This window comes from Elephas maximus, chromosome 19 (assembly GCF_024166365.1).
Source record: "Elephas maximus indicus isolate mEleMax1 chromosome 19, mEleMax1 primary haplotype, whole genome shotgun sequence".
NCBI lineage: Eukaryota > Metazoa > Chordata > Mammalia > Proboscidea > Elephantidae > Elephas > Elephas maximus.
In genome coordinates, this window is record NC_064837.1 from 32,580,979 (window position 1) to 32,596,011 (window position 15,033).

A 15,033-nucleotide genomic window follows, 5' to 3' on the forward strand; every position below is an offset into this window, starting at 1 on the left:
GTCCTCCCTAGACTACTTTAAGTTAAAGCATAGGTTGAAGGCTATGTGGGGACCATGTCCCAGTTCTGACCAAAGTCAGGGTTGTGGGAAACGTATCCTTCTAACTAAAAAAAAAAAAAAGAAAGACAATGATGGCATGAGCCTTTCTGCCCTTTCTCCCTGTATGTTAACACTTGCAACCACATGATGTGAGCCACCTACTAAAGACAATGACATGGGAAGGACAGAAGAACTCTTAGTACCTAGTGATAACATCATGGATCACCCATACCAGGGATGCACTGCCTATCTTCAGATTTTTTATGAGGTGAGAAAAATAAACCTTTTGGTTAAGCTAAAGCAAAATTATTTAGGAACCTTGAAATTAGAGAAGCAACATTCAGGTATCTGGGTGAAATAAGCTTTCTGATTTTGTGAATAAAAAGCAAACACAGAATTCTGGGAAGATGGTAGTGGGAGCAGGTCTAGGTCCCTGACCCTCCCCACTTGTACACCATGAAAAACAGCGAGAAATTTGTGCTCACTTCTGTGGGACTCTGGGTCAGTAGGCAGAGGACAACAGCAAGGAACTGTACATGGAGCTGAGTCAACAATGACTCTTATGCTGCTGAAGGACAGAAACCTTGGTCTGGACTTAACAGAGTTATCAAAGAGAGGGAGAGACAGAGTGGTAAGCAAAACCTGAAAGGTCTGCCTACCTGAGTCTCTTGCAGCAATTATCACTGTCAAAAACACTGAGTACTGAGGGGAATTGAGAAAGCTAACACCCTGTGAAATTCTAATGTCTCAGATTCAATGAAAAATTACAAGACACACAAAGAAACTGGAAACGATGGTGCATCCAAATGAACAAAAAGAAGGGTGAGGAATTGTGTTTCTGGAAGCCTGAATAATAAACAGACTGGAAGAATATAATACAACAATATTAAACATGCTCAAAGAACTAAAGGGAATCAGGAAAATGATGTATGATCAAAATGAGAATTTAAAGACACAGATACTATAAAAAGATATCAAACAGAAATACTGGAACTAAGACAATAACTGAAATGAGAAACTCATTGGAAGAATTTACCAACAGATATGAGCAGGCAAAAAAAAAAAAAAAAAGAATCAGTGAACTAGAGAATTAAAAAAATGCAAAAAAAAAAAAAACCCACAACAAGCAGTTGCGAACAAGTCAATTCTCATTCATGACAATCCCTTGAGTCAGAGTAGAACTGTGCTCTGTAGGATTTTCAATGGCTGATTTTTCAGAAATAGACTACCAGGCCTTTCTCCTGAGGCACCTCTGGGCAGACTCGAGCTTCCAACCTTTCAGTTAGCAGTCAACCACACTAACTGTTTACGCTACCCAGGGACTCTGAACTGGAAGACAAGGTAATCAAAATTAGGGAGGCTGAAGAGCAACAAGGGAAAAGGCTCAAGAATGCTGAGCACAATTCAATGCACTTATGGAACAATAGCCAGCAAACCAATATATGCATCATTGGAATCTCAGAAAGAAACAAGAGAAAGGGACAGAAAGAATACTTGAAGAAATAATGGCAGAAAAATTTCAAAAGCCAACACAGGACATGAACATATAATTCCAAGAAGCTCAACGGACTCCAAATAGATTAACCTATGGAGGGTCACAGCAAGACATATTATAACCAATCTAACACTAAAGACAAAGAGAAAATTCTAAAGGAACAAGAGAAAGTGAATACCCATGAAAGCTTCCTCAATAAGATTAAGTGCCAATTCCGTCTCAGGAAACTTGTAGGCCAGAAGGCAGTGGGGGGACATATTTAAAGCACTGAAAGAACACTGTCAACCCAGAACACTATATTTGCTAAAACTATCCTTCAAGAATGAGCGCAAAATTAAGACATTCACAAATAAACAAAAGTTCAGAGTTTGTAACCACTAGACTTACCTTACAATAAATCCTAGAGTCCTTCAGGACTACCATATGAGCCAAGAATTCTACCCTTATATACCCAAGAGTTTTACTCTGTTCTATAGGGTCGCTGTAAGTCAGAACTGACTCAATGGCAAATGGTTTTATAACCAAAAGAATCAAAAACAGGAACACAAACAGATACTTGTACACCAGTGTTCACTGTGGCACTATTCACAATAGCCAAAGGTGGAAATAGCCTAAATGTCCATTAACAGATGAATGGATAAACACAATGTGGTATATACATACAATGGAATATTAGTCTTATGAGTTATGAAGTCCCAATACATGTTACAACACAGATGAATATTATGCTGACTGAAATTCAATCATAAAAAGACAAATATTGTATGATCCCACTTAACATGAAATATCTAGGACAGGCAAAATATACAGAGACCAAAGTTCATTAGTGGTTACCACGGAGAGGTGGGCAGGAGATGTAAAGGAGGACTCACTGCTTAGGGGACACTAAGCTTCTGTTAAGGGTGACGGAAAAATCTGCAAATGGATAGTGGTAATGGTTGAACACCATGGTGAACATAATTAACATCACTGAAGTGTACTTGTAAAAATGCTAAGCTGGCAAATATTTTATTACATATGTTTGCTGTTGATGCTGTGTCCCATCCACATTAATAAAAAAAGAAAAAGGCAAGCACAAACAAAAAGAAAGTGCTTTCCCTTTGGGTCAAAAGACTGCTAAAGAAGAATCTACAATGAAGGTATCCAAAACAGCCTTTCTGTTCCAAATTTACTAGTTCATGAAAATAGAAACATTTAACTACACCCAAAGATTCCATATGGGATACTCTACTGTATTTTTACGCAAATAACGTGTGCCTTCTACGTTTGTTTGCCAGCCACTACCTCCCTCTGTGAGGTATTTTCACAAGGGCTGCTATTCCAATTTTTTTTTTATACGTTGCTATAAAAACAAATTAGCAAAAAGCGCTGATGAAAATCCCTTGAGGGAGGAGGGAGCGGTTGGCAAACAAACACAGAAGGTGTGCATTATCTGCATAAAATACAGTATTCTCCTATTCCTACCTAGATAAAATACGAAGAAGACAGGAGTGAAGATGACAGAGATAACTTTTATTGGTACTACAAACTGTAGGCCAAAATACCAATCTCTTTGTATTTTATGGACAAAAATACTCCTATAATTTACCATATATTTCTAAAACATCTTTGGGCAATTATAAGCTTCTAACCACTACACCACCAGGGTTTCCAACATATTATGAAGTTAGCATATTACAAAATTAAGTTCAGGATTTGAATGTTTCTCTAACACTGTTAAGCCCTGTATAAAAGAGACTCAAAAGACTGAACTCCAACTAGTAAAAAAATAAGAGAGCTTTATTCCATTTTAGCTTAAACCAACAATGGTTTTGGGGAAGGAATCTATGTTCTACCTCTGAAGAGATTCAAATTTAATGAGCTCATCTCTAAGATAACAAGAAAATATGAGCCTTTTCCCCACAAAAACAGAAGACTAAAAAGTCAGTAAACTGATGAGATTCCAGTTAGTAAGTTTTGTTGTTGTTGTTAGGTGCTGTCGAGTTGGTTCTGACTCATAGCAACCCTATGTACAACAGAACAAAACACTGCCTGGTCCTGCGCCATCCTCAAAACTGTTGCTATGCTTGAGCCCACTGCTGCAACCACTCTGTCAATCCATCTCGTTGAGGGTCTTCATTTTTCACTGACCCTATACTTTACCAAACATGATGTCCCTCTTGATACCATATCCAAAGTATGTGAGAAAAAGTCTTTCCATCCTCGCTTCTGAGGAACATTCTGGCCATACTTCTTCCAAGACAGATTTGTTTGTTCTTCTGGCAATCCATGGTATATTTAAAATTCTTCACCAACACCACAATTCAAATGCATCAACTCTTCTCCTGTCTTCTTTTATCACTGTCCAGCTTTTGCATGCATGTAACATGATCGGTTGGGTCAGGTACACTTTAGTCATCAAAGTGACAGCTTTGCTTATCAGGACTTTAAAGACGTCTTTTGCAGCAGATTTGCCAAATGTGATACATTGTTTGATTTTCTGACTGCTGCTTCTGTAGACACTCAGAAGAACTATAAAAAAAAACACTAAGTACTATTACAGCATATATTGTAGGATCTGTACCAACTTACCTCACACAACATTCTACTGCACGAAACCAATGAAGCATCTCATCATGTATAGTACACAACTGATAGCAGGACAGAAAAACTTTCTCGGCATCACTGTACCAGCCTGCATCTGAAAGAAAGCCACCTGAAGGATAAGAAAAATCAATAATTTTAGATAACTGAATAAGTTATTTGAAAGCTAAAATACCACGCTTACAGTGACTATTACCTAAACTTGAAAAACATAATACAAAATTTCTGTGCTAAGCTAAAGCAAAGGTACTGAGACATTAAAAAAAAAAAGTCCTGAACTAGGGGAATTAATTAACATCAAAGCTGAGACCTTGACTAAGGAGCCCAGAGTTTTAACCCTCTAAGAATACTCCATGGCCTGAGTTGGTTCCAGCTAATTATCTAGTATCTATTCCAGTGATTCTCCTCATACTTTCACCTTTCAGGGTACACACTTTTCCATCTTCTCATACGCAATCCCAAAGAAAAAAAAGACATCTAAATATAATCTTCTCAGTATAGCAGCACATCATAGAGGATACACACCTAAGAGAGAGGGTGATGTTTGCTCATCTCATTCTTTTAGCAAGCAATTACACTGTGAATGGACTATAAAACATTAAATAATACTTGTGACTAGTGTGCTTCTTAGTTCAAGTAGATACATGAGGCTAAATGGGCAGCTCCTGTCCAGAGGTGAGATGAGAAGACAGAAAGGGACAGGAACTAGTTCAATGACATGGGAAATCCAGAGTGGAAAGGAAGAGTGTGCTGTCACATTATAGGGAGAGCAACTAGCGTCACCTAACAATGTGTGTATAAATTTTTGTATAAGAAACTAACTTGAACTGTAAACTTTCATCTAAAGCACACACACACACACAAATTACATTGCTGTCCTCCAACAGTCCTGAAGTACTAGGCATAATTTTCTCAGAATACCGTCCACCTTTTTTGAGGATCTTGACCCCTAATAATGGTTAACATTTAACACGTTTTTACTACATTGTGCAACTGCTTTGCATTGTGGTAGCCACTTCACATGAATTAATCATCTCTAATTTTTACAATAAGCCATCAACTTAAACATTATTCTTGCTTCCCATTTAATAGGTGAAAAGATGTGAGGCACAGAGGAACAAAAGTTTACAAACTAGTAAGTTGGCAAACTTGAATCCATATAATCTGACTTCAGAGCTTAGCCTCATAGTTATTATACTGCATTAGCTATTATGAAGAACACTTCCAGGATCAGCTACAACAACCAGAAAACAAACTAACATACTATGTTTCTTCAAATCTAAAACACATTTTTTATACTTCAACATTTCTGAAATTACACCTTCAAATTTATGGTGCATTGTAACAGCTAATGGTTTTTTTTTTCTTTCATGGTAGCACAAAAAACATGGCGTCGAACAATCTACAGTGTCTGAATTTGTAAAATATTGTACTTTGCTCAAGTCTATGTCTTATGTTTAATTAAAGCTAGATGCAATCAAATGAATATTATTTTATCAGTTGGAGAGAACTGTGCTTTAGAATATTGTAGGGTCCTCACCAAGTGACTAGAATAATGAAGTTATTACCATATTTTTACACAAATAATGTTTGCCTTCATTTGTTTACCAACCACTCCTTCCCTGCAGATGTATTTTCTTAACCAAGCTATGCTAATTTTTTTTTACATGTTGCTGTGAAAAAAGTAGCATTATCACACTTCGGAAAATACCTTGCACGGGGGAGGGTGTGCTTGGCAAACAAACATAGAGGGTGCACACTATCTGCATAAAGATACAGTATACATATTTACACGAAGCCATTTTTAATCATTCTATCATTACATTTTGTGCTAACTATCAGGCTACTGGTTCTCAGCTTCATATCCATCCATTCTTCACAATGTTATCCATAGTTTGTTATGATCCACACAGTCGAATGCCTTTGCACAGTCAATAAAACACAGGTAAACATCCTTCTGGTATTCTTTGCTTTCAGCCAGGATTCATCTGACATCAGCAATGATAACCCTGGTTCCATGCCCTCTTCTGAAACCAGCCTGAATTTCTGGTAGTTCTCTGTCAATATACTGCTGCAGCCACTTTTGAATGATCTTCAGCAAAATTTGCTTGCATGTGATATTAACAGCATTCTTCCATAATTTCCACATTCGGTTGGATTACCTTTCTTGGGAATAGGCATAAATAGGGATCTCTTCCAGTCAGTTGGCCAGGATGCTGTCTTCCACATTTCTGGGCATAGACAAGTGAGTACCTCCAGCTCTGCATCCGCTTCCTGAAACATCTCAATTGATACTCCTTCAATTCCTAGAGCCTTGTTTTTCGCCAATGCCTTCAAAGCAGCTTGGACTTCTTCCTTCAGTACCATCGGTTCCTAATCATATGCTACCTCTTGAAATCGTTGAACATAGACTAATTCTTTTTGGCATAATGACTCTGTGTATTCTTTTCATCTTCTTTTGATGCTTCCTGCATCATTTAATATTTTCCCCAAAGAATCCTTCACTATTGCAACTTGAGGCATGAATTTTTTCTTCACTTCTTCTGGTTTGAGAAAAGCCAAGCATGTTCTTCCCTTTTGGTTTTCTATCTCCAGGTCTTTGCACATGTCATTATAATACTTTATCTTCTCAAGCTGCCCTTGGAAATCTTCTGTTCAAATCTTTTACTTCATCATTTCTTCCTTTTGCTTTAGCTGCTCAACGTTCGTAAGTTCCAGAGTCTCCTCTGACATCCATCTTGGTCTTTCTTTCTTGTCTTTTCAATGACCTCTTGCTTTCTTCATGTATGATGTCCTTGAACAACTTGTCTGGTCTTTGGTCACTAGTGTCCAATGGGTCAAATCTATTCTTCAGATGGTCTATAAATTCAAGTGGGATGTACTCAAGGTCATATTTTGGTTCTCGTGGACTTGCTCCGATTTTCTTCAGTTTCAGCTTCAACTCGCATATGAGCAATTGCTGGTCTGTTCCACAGTCGGCCCCTGGCCTTGTTCTGACTGATGATATTGAACTTTCCCATCATCTCTTTCCACAGATGTAGTCAATTTGATTCCTGTGCATTCCATCTGGCGAGGTCCATGGGTATAGTCACCATTTATATCGGCAAAAGAAGATATTTGCAATGAAGAAGTTGTTGGTCTTGCAAAATTCTACCATTCAATCTCCAGCATTGTTTTTATCACCAAGGTCATATTTTCCACCTACCGATCCTTTTTGTTTCCAACTTTCGGGTTCCATCACCAGTAATTATCAAAGCATCCCGATTACATGTTTGATCAGTTTCAGACTGCAGCAGCTGATAAAAATCTTTTATTTCTTCATCTCTGGCCTTGATGGTTGGTGCGTAAACTTGAATAGTTGTACCAATGTTAATTTCCTGGTTTTGATACTGTCCTACAGGTACATATCACCACTGGGGAAACTGGAGGAATGGTTCAAGGGACTTTATATACTATTTTTGCAACTTCCTGTGGATCTGTAGTCATTTCAAAAAAAAAAAAAAAATTTAAATTAAAAAGTAGCAACAACTTTAATAGATGGCTGCACAAAACATGTTAATATTCAATAAATCACACTTTTTTTTTTTATTAGTACACACAGTTTTTCTGACATTTTTTTCATTACCTACTTTTATGGACTAGGGGAAGTAATAAGAGACTCTTTTAGCATAAGCAGGCTTATGCTGACTCATGTCACAGGGCAAAACATTCCTCTGTTTTACTATTACTTACCTAGAACAAAGCCAACCTGAATAGCTTTTTCTTTTACTGCAGCATCTGATTCTGCTATGTAAGAGCACCGTCTACTGAACGAGTAGGCCAAGACTGAAGCAACTTTCACACCATGATCCATCAAAGCCTGGAAACAATGATGAAGCAAATGTCTGAAAGGGAAGAAAAAGTTACTTTATAAATACAACATTTTTTTTGTCCTTTTAAAAAGGGCTATCTTGCCTTACCCATGCATTTGTCAGTTTGTAGCACTGTGGTGGCTTGTGTGTTGCTGTGATACTAGAAACCATGCCACCGGTATTTCAAATACCAACAGGATCACCCATGGTGGACAGGTTTCAGCTGACCAGAAGTTCTAGACTAAGACTAGGAAGAAGGAACTGGTGATTTACTTCTAAAAAAGCTGGCCAGTGAAAACCTCATGAATAGAAGCAGAACATTGTTCTACATAGTGCTGGAAGATGAGCCCCTCAGGTTGGAAGGCACTCAAAGGATGAGTCGACCTTAATGACATGGATGGAGTCAAGCTTTCGGGACCTTCATATGCTGATATGGCATGACTCATAATGAGAACAGCTGCGAACACCCACTAACTGGGAACGTGGAACGTACAAAGTACAAGCTAGGAAAACTGGAAGTAGTCAAAAATGAAACGGAATGCATAAAGGTCGATATCCTAGGCATCAGTGAGCTGAAACAGACTGGTATTGGCCATTCTGAATCAGACAATTGTATGTTCTACTACGTCAGAAATGACAAACTGAAGAAGAATGGTGTCCCATTTGTCATCAAAAAGAACATTTCAAGATCTATCCTGAAGTACACCACTGCCAGTGAAAGGATAATATCCACACACCTAAAGGAAGACCAGTTAATACAATTACTATTCAAATTTACATACCAACCACTAATGCCAAAGATGAGGAAATTGAAGATTTCTACCAACTTCTGCAGCCTGAAATTGATCAAACATGTAATCAAGATGCATTGATAACTTCTGGTGATTGTAACACACAAGTTGGAAACAAACAAGGATCTGTAATCGAAATATATTGCCTTCGTGATAAAAACAATGCCAGGGATCCTGTAATAGAATGTTGTAAGACCAATGAATTATTCATTGCAAGAACCTTTTTTCAACAGCATAAACAGCATAAACGCTGTCCTCACCAGATAAGCGACACAGGATTCAAATCAACTACATCTGTGGAAAAAGATGATGGAAAAGCTCAATATCATCAGTCAAAACACAGCCAGGGGCCGACAGTGGAACAGACCATCAATCTCTCATATGCAAGTTCAAGTTGAAGCTGAAGAAAATTAAAACAAGTCTACAAGAACCAAACTACGACGTTGAGTATATGGCCATCTGAATTTGGAGACCATCTTAAGAACAGATTTGATGCACTGAACACTGCTGACCAAAGACTAGACAAGTTGTGGAATGACATCAAGGACATCACACATGAAGAAAGCAAAAAAGGTCATTAAAAAGACAGGAAACAAAGAAAAGACCAAAATGGATGTCAGAAGAGACTCTGAAACTTGCTCTTGAATGCAGAGTAGCTAAAGCAAATGGAAGAAATGATGAAATAAAAGAGCTGAACAGAAGATTTCAAAGGCAGCTCAAGAAGACAAAGTAAAATATTATAACGAAATGTGCAAAGACCTGGAGTTAGAAAACCAAAAGGGAAGAACATGCATGTTATTTCTCAAGCTGAAAGAGCTGAAGAAAAAAGTCAAGCCTGAAGGTGCAATTTTGAAGGATTCTATGGACAAAATATTGAATGACTTGGGAAGCATCAAAAGAAGATGGAAGGAATACACAGAGTCACTATACCAAAAACAACTGGTCGACATTCAACCATTTCAGGAGAGAGCATATGATCAAGAACTCATGGTACTGAAGAAATAAGTCCAAAATGCACTGAAAGCACTGGCAAAAAACAAGGCACCAGGAATTGATAGAATACCAGTTGAAATGTTTCAACAAATGGATACAGTGCTGGAGGTGCTCACTCATCTATGCCAAGAAATCGAAGACAGCTACCTGGCCAACCCACTGGAAGAGATCCATACGTGTGCTCATTCTAAAGAAAAGCGATCCAAGAGAATGCAGAAATTATCAAACAGTATCATTAATATTACATGCAAGGAATTTTGCTAAGGTCATCAGAAAACGGCTGCAGCAGTACATCCACAGGAAACTGCCAGAAATTCAAGCAAGATTCAGAAGACAACGTGGAACAAGGGCTCTATATCACTGCTGATGTTAGATGGATCTTGGCTGAATGCAGAGAATATCAGAAAGATGTTTACTTGTGTTTTATTGACTACGCAAAGGCATTTGACTGTGTGCATCGTAACAAATTATGAATAACACTGCAAAGAACAGAATTCCAGAATACTTAATTGTGCTCATTTGGAGCCTATATATAGTCCAAGAGGCAGTCCTTTGAACACATTGAGGAGATGCTACATGTTTTAAAATTAGGAAAGGTGTGCATCAGGGCTGTATCCTTTCGGCATACTTATTCAATCTATATGCTGAGCAAATAATCTGAGAAACTGGACTAAATGAAGACCGTGGCATCAGGATTGGCAGAAGATGCATTAACAACCTGTGATATGCAAATGACACAACCTTGCTTGCATAAAAGTGAAGAGGACTTAAAACACTTACTGATGAAGATCAAAGACAACAGCCTTCAGTATGGATTGCACCTCGACATAAAGAAAGCAAAAATCCTCACACCTGGACCACTAAGCAACATCATGATAAACGGAGAAAAGATTGAAGTTGTCAAGGCTTTCATTTTACTGACGCCCATGGAGGCAGTCAGTCACAAAACAGCATATATTGTATGATTCTTATTAAACGAAATGTCAAGAGGAGACAAAATATAAAGAAACAGAAGGCAGATAAGTAGGTGGCACGGGCTGAGGGAATGAAGGAATAAGGAATTGACTGCTAATGGGTACAAGGTTTCTTTTTGAGTAAATGAAAATGTTTTGGAGTTAGTGGTGATAGTTGTACAACTATATGAATATACTAAAAACCATTAATTGCAGACTTAAAAATTATGAATTTTATGGTATGTAAATTAATCTCAACAAAATAATTTTAAAAAACGAAATTGTAAACAACAAAGTCACTGCTTCGGACAAAGGGAAAAAAGGTCAAACTACATGCTTTCAGCTTCACAATTAAACGCTTACCTAGTGTTATGGATTGGAATTGTGTTCCCAAAAATCTGTTTTATAAATCCTACTATACCTGTGGTTATAGTCCTATTTGGGAATAGTTTTGTTATGTTAATGAGACAGTATTATTGTCGAATGTGTCTTAAATCAATCTCTTTTGAGATATAAGAGTAGATTAAACAAGCAACAAAAAGCAGTTGTGGAAAGACAGATGTCATGCCACATGAGATCTCCAAGGATCCAAGAAAACAGAAGCTGAAAACAAAGATCTTCCTCCAGAGCCAACAGAAGAGAAAGCCTTCCCCTAGAGCTGGCACCCTGAATTTTTACTTCCACCCTCTTAAACAGTGAGAGAATAAATTGTTTGTTAAAGCCACCCACTGCTGGTATTTCTGCCATAGCAGCACCGGATAACTAGAACACCAAGAGATGTGGATTTGGTAAGACATAACCTAAGCAGCTCTGGTGGCACAATGTCAAGCGGTTCGCTGCTAACCTAAAGGTTGGCAGTTACAACCTACCCAGAGGCTCTGGAGAAGAAAAGACCTGACAATCTGCTCCCATAATGATTGCAGCCTAGAAAACCCTATTGGGCAGCTCAACTCTGTCACACGGGTCACTATGAATCAAAAATCAACTCAACAGTACCTAACAACAAGAGATTAAAGAGAGGTATTCCACTAAAGCTTTAGTGGCCATGTTTAGAAATGCATAGAGACATCCTAATCCCAGAAATTGAACCTTCCTTAAAGAACGTTTTCAAAAGTTTTTCTATAGCCTTCTTTTACCAAAATGGAAAAATTATCTTCTATTATTTTTTTTACATGTTAATTTTAATCAACTAGACAAGAAGCTTCTCTACAGGCTTAGTACATATGCCACATTTCAAAGTTATCCCTGAACACTGAAATCGTTCTATTATTGATTTACTTGTTTTTTATCTTATCTCCCCCTCTAAAATACAAGTTCCATGATGAATGGACCTTGTAGATCTTCTTTACTGCCCTTAGCATCTAGGACAGTCTCTGGCACATACTAGGCATTCGGCAAGTATTTATTCATCTGTTGAAGATATGAAACAATTTGGCAATATTCATATAATATTCGTATTAGAGATCAGCAATATTTTGTGAAACTATATTTTTATTTTCCTAGAAATGTGGGTTAGAGAAAAGAAGTGATAGTTAAGGCAAATTTAGGGAAGAATGCTAAAGTGAACAGCAGACACAATCAAAGGCAGTGGTATCTCTGTGGTTCCTACTACACGATAACAGCTCCAACAGGAAAGATGAGTTGGGTTTCCTCTGTTGAACACGTAAAGCTCAACGGCCAGAATATTAACTTCCCAAAGCGGGAGGAAGACGGACAAGGAAAAAAGACAAATTCTCTCTCCTTTGTCATCAAGCTTCTTTGTTTGGACCGTACCACTACCATAACAGTATTTTTACTACATTCTACATCGTGCTGGCTGACACACTCGAGTTGTCAATCTTAAAAACAACCCCCAAACTCTACTTCTAGGTATATATCTAACAGATATGCATAACTATGTTTACCATATGACATGTACAAGAATGTTCACAGCACTACTGTTTAATAAGCTAAAAACTGGAAAGAGCTCAAATGTTTGAGAATAGTGGAATGAGTAAATAAAAATATATTAACGCGATGGAATACTATACATATATGGCAACGAAAATGAACAAAGTTTACATACAGCATGTGTGATACTCAAACATAATACTGAGCAAAAAAAAAGTCAGATACAAAAGAATATATACTGTATGATTCCACTTATATAAGGCTCAAAAACAGGCAAAATGAATCTAGTGGTTAACCTAGGAGAGGGAATTGTGACCTGAAGAAGGCAGAACAGAGCTTCTGAGGTTTGGTTACATTTTTTTCCTTTATCTAGGTGTTGGCTACATGAAGGTGCTTATTTTGTGAACATTCATGTTGTAACAATTAGTGTACTTTTCTGTATGTATGTCTTATGTTAGTAACAAGCATACCAAGGATTAAAACCATTGCTGTGAGTCAATTCTGACTCACAGCGACTCTACAGAACAGAGTAGAACTGCCGCAGAGAGTTACCAAGAAACAGCTGGTGGATTCAAACTGCCAATCTTTTGGTTAGCAGCTAAGCTCTTAACCACGGTGCCACCGGAGCTCCAAAAAGAAAAAAAAAAAAAAGAATTACCACTTCCAAAATGAAAATGAAAATAAACTAAGGTAACACATAGTACGATAATACCAGATATACAGAAAAACCAATGTGAAAGAACTTCTCAGTGAAACAATTTCATAGATTTATATTGGCACTATACTTGTTAAAGGCAAGATTATTTATCTATCCTAAGTTTTCTGATATAATCACATTAAAGAAACTTTATTATATAAGAAATTAGTAAAAAGAAAAAAGTATTACTTGAAAATGAATTTACCTTTTATCCAAAGCTCTCAATACTTTAGCAAAAACTTCTAATTCACAAAATTCACTGCCCAGTTGACACAGGCGTCCCTGTTGGTAAAGCTTGGAAAAAAAAAAGAAGATTTGTTAATTTTAACATCTATTTTTGCTGCATCATAATATACTACTACTACTCAGAGTCAGTATGATGACATAGTAATATCAGGAAAGATGCTGATACTAACGGGAAGTTAACTAAACTAAAAACCAAACCCACTGCTGTCAAGTCAATTCTGACTCATAGCCACCCTACAGGACAGAGAACTGTCCCGTAGTTTCCAAGGTTGTAATCTTTATGGGAGCAGACTGCCACTTCTTTCTCCCAAGGAGTGCCTTTTGGGTTCGAACAACCAACCTTTCGGCTGGCAGTCAAGTGATTAACCCTTGTGCCGCTAAGGCTCCCAGGAAAGTTAACAAACTCCTACAATTCAGTTAAAAACATTTTAATAGTTGCATGTAATTCTTAAGAATTAATATCTGTAAAACACTCAGAACAGCGTCTGGTGCATGGTAAATACAAAGTATGGGTTGGAATCGACTTGATGGCAACATGTCTGGTTTGGTTTTTATGTAATTGTTTGTTGAATACGTAAATATAAGAACAGTTACATTCAAGAAATATTTTAAGTTGTTAACCTTTTTATTCCTTAAACAAAACTGGATAGTAAATGTAGAGCACGTCTAAAGTAATCCAAGTTACTTATTCTTTTTGCCCAACTATTTAGTAACTGGAAACCCTGGTGTCATAGTTGTTAAAGGCTACGGCTGCTAACCAAAGGGATGGCAGTTCGAATTCGCCAGGCACTCCTTGGAAACTCTGGGGGGGCAGTTCTACTCTGTCCTATAGGGTCGCTATGAGTTGGAATCGACTCGACAGCACTGGGTTTGGTTTTCTGATTTATTTAGTAACTACTCTTCTAAAAAAAATTTAAACAAATACATTAACATTTATCCCAATAACGTATGAATATTGTTAAAAAGAGGCTAATACTATTATTGTCCTTTTCCCTGCCTCAATTTCACCAAATACTCTTAAATTTATATAAACTATATAAATAATGCAGTACCTTAGAAGGCAGGAATTTTGTTTTATTCACTTTATAAGTGCTTAACACTGAGTTCAGCTGATGAGAACATGGGTTTCAGAAAAAGGACAAGGTCTCGAGTACATTCTCCAAATGGGTTGGTTAACTACTTTCACAAGGAACACATACTACGAACTAAGTCAGCATACTCTGAGGTATAAATCTCTAGTTACAATGGAGGCCAGGTACAATTAGGTAGATATGTTCATACAAATCTGTAACAACTGCTGGAACAAAACCTAGAACATCTGCTGGGGGGAGAAGACTAGCATATGCTCTGGAAAGTGAGTCAAAAATGTCATTTTCACATGATGGTTGAACTTTCCTAAGAAATTGCCTTTTTGCAATGAAAAATGATATGCTATTCTTAGAAAGGACTCCATATCTTCTGCTGCAGAAAAACTAGAGTTTCTGGGAATGTACAT

General features: G+C 37.4%; 1 protein-coding gene across 1 annotated transcript in view; it reads right to left on the bottom strand.

Annotated features, from left to right (window-relative positions):
* Positions 1-15,033, bottom strand: part of APPBP2 (amyloid beta precursor protein binding protein 2) — a 76,069-nt gene that overhangs the window by 34,798 nt on the left and 26,238 nt on the right. The window contains exons 2-4 of the mRNA XM_049860792.1: positions 13,498-13,586; positions 7,850-8,001; positions 4,106-4,229 (exon numbers count right to left, since the gene is read on the bottom strand). Of these exons, the coding sequence (XP_049716749.1) occupies positions 4,106-4,229; positions 7,850-8,001; positions 13,498-13,586 (365 nt within the window). The remainder of the gene's footprint in view (positions 1-4,105; positions 4,230-7,849; positions 8,002-13,497; positions 13,587-15,033) is intronic.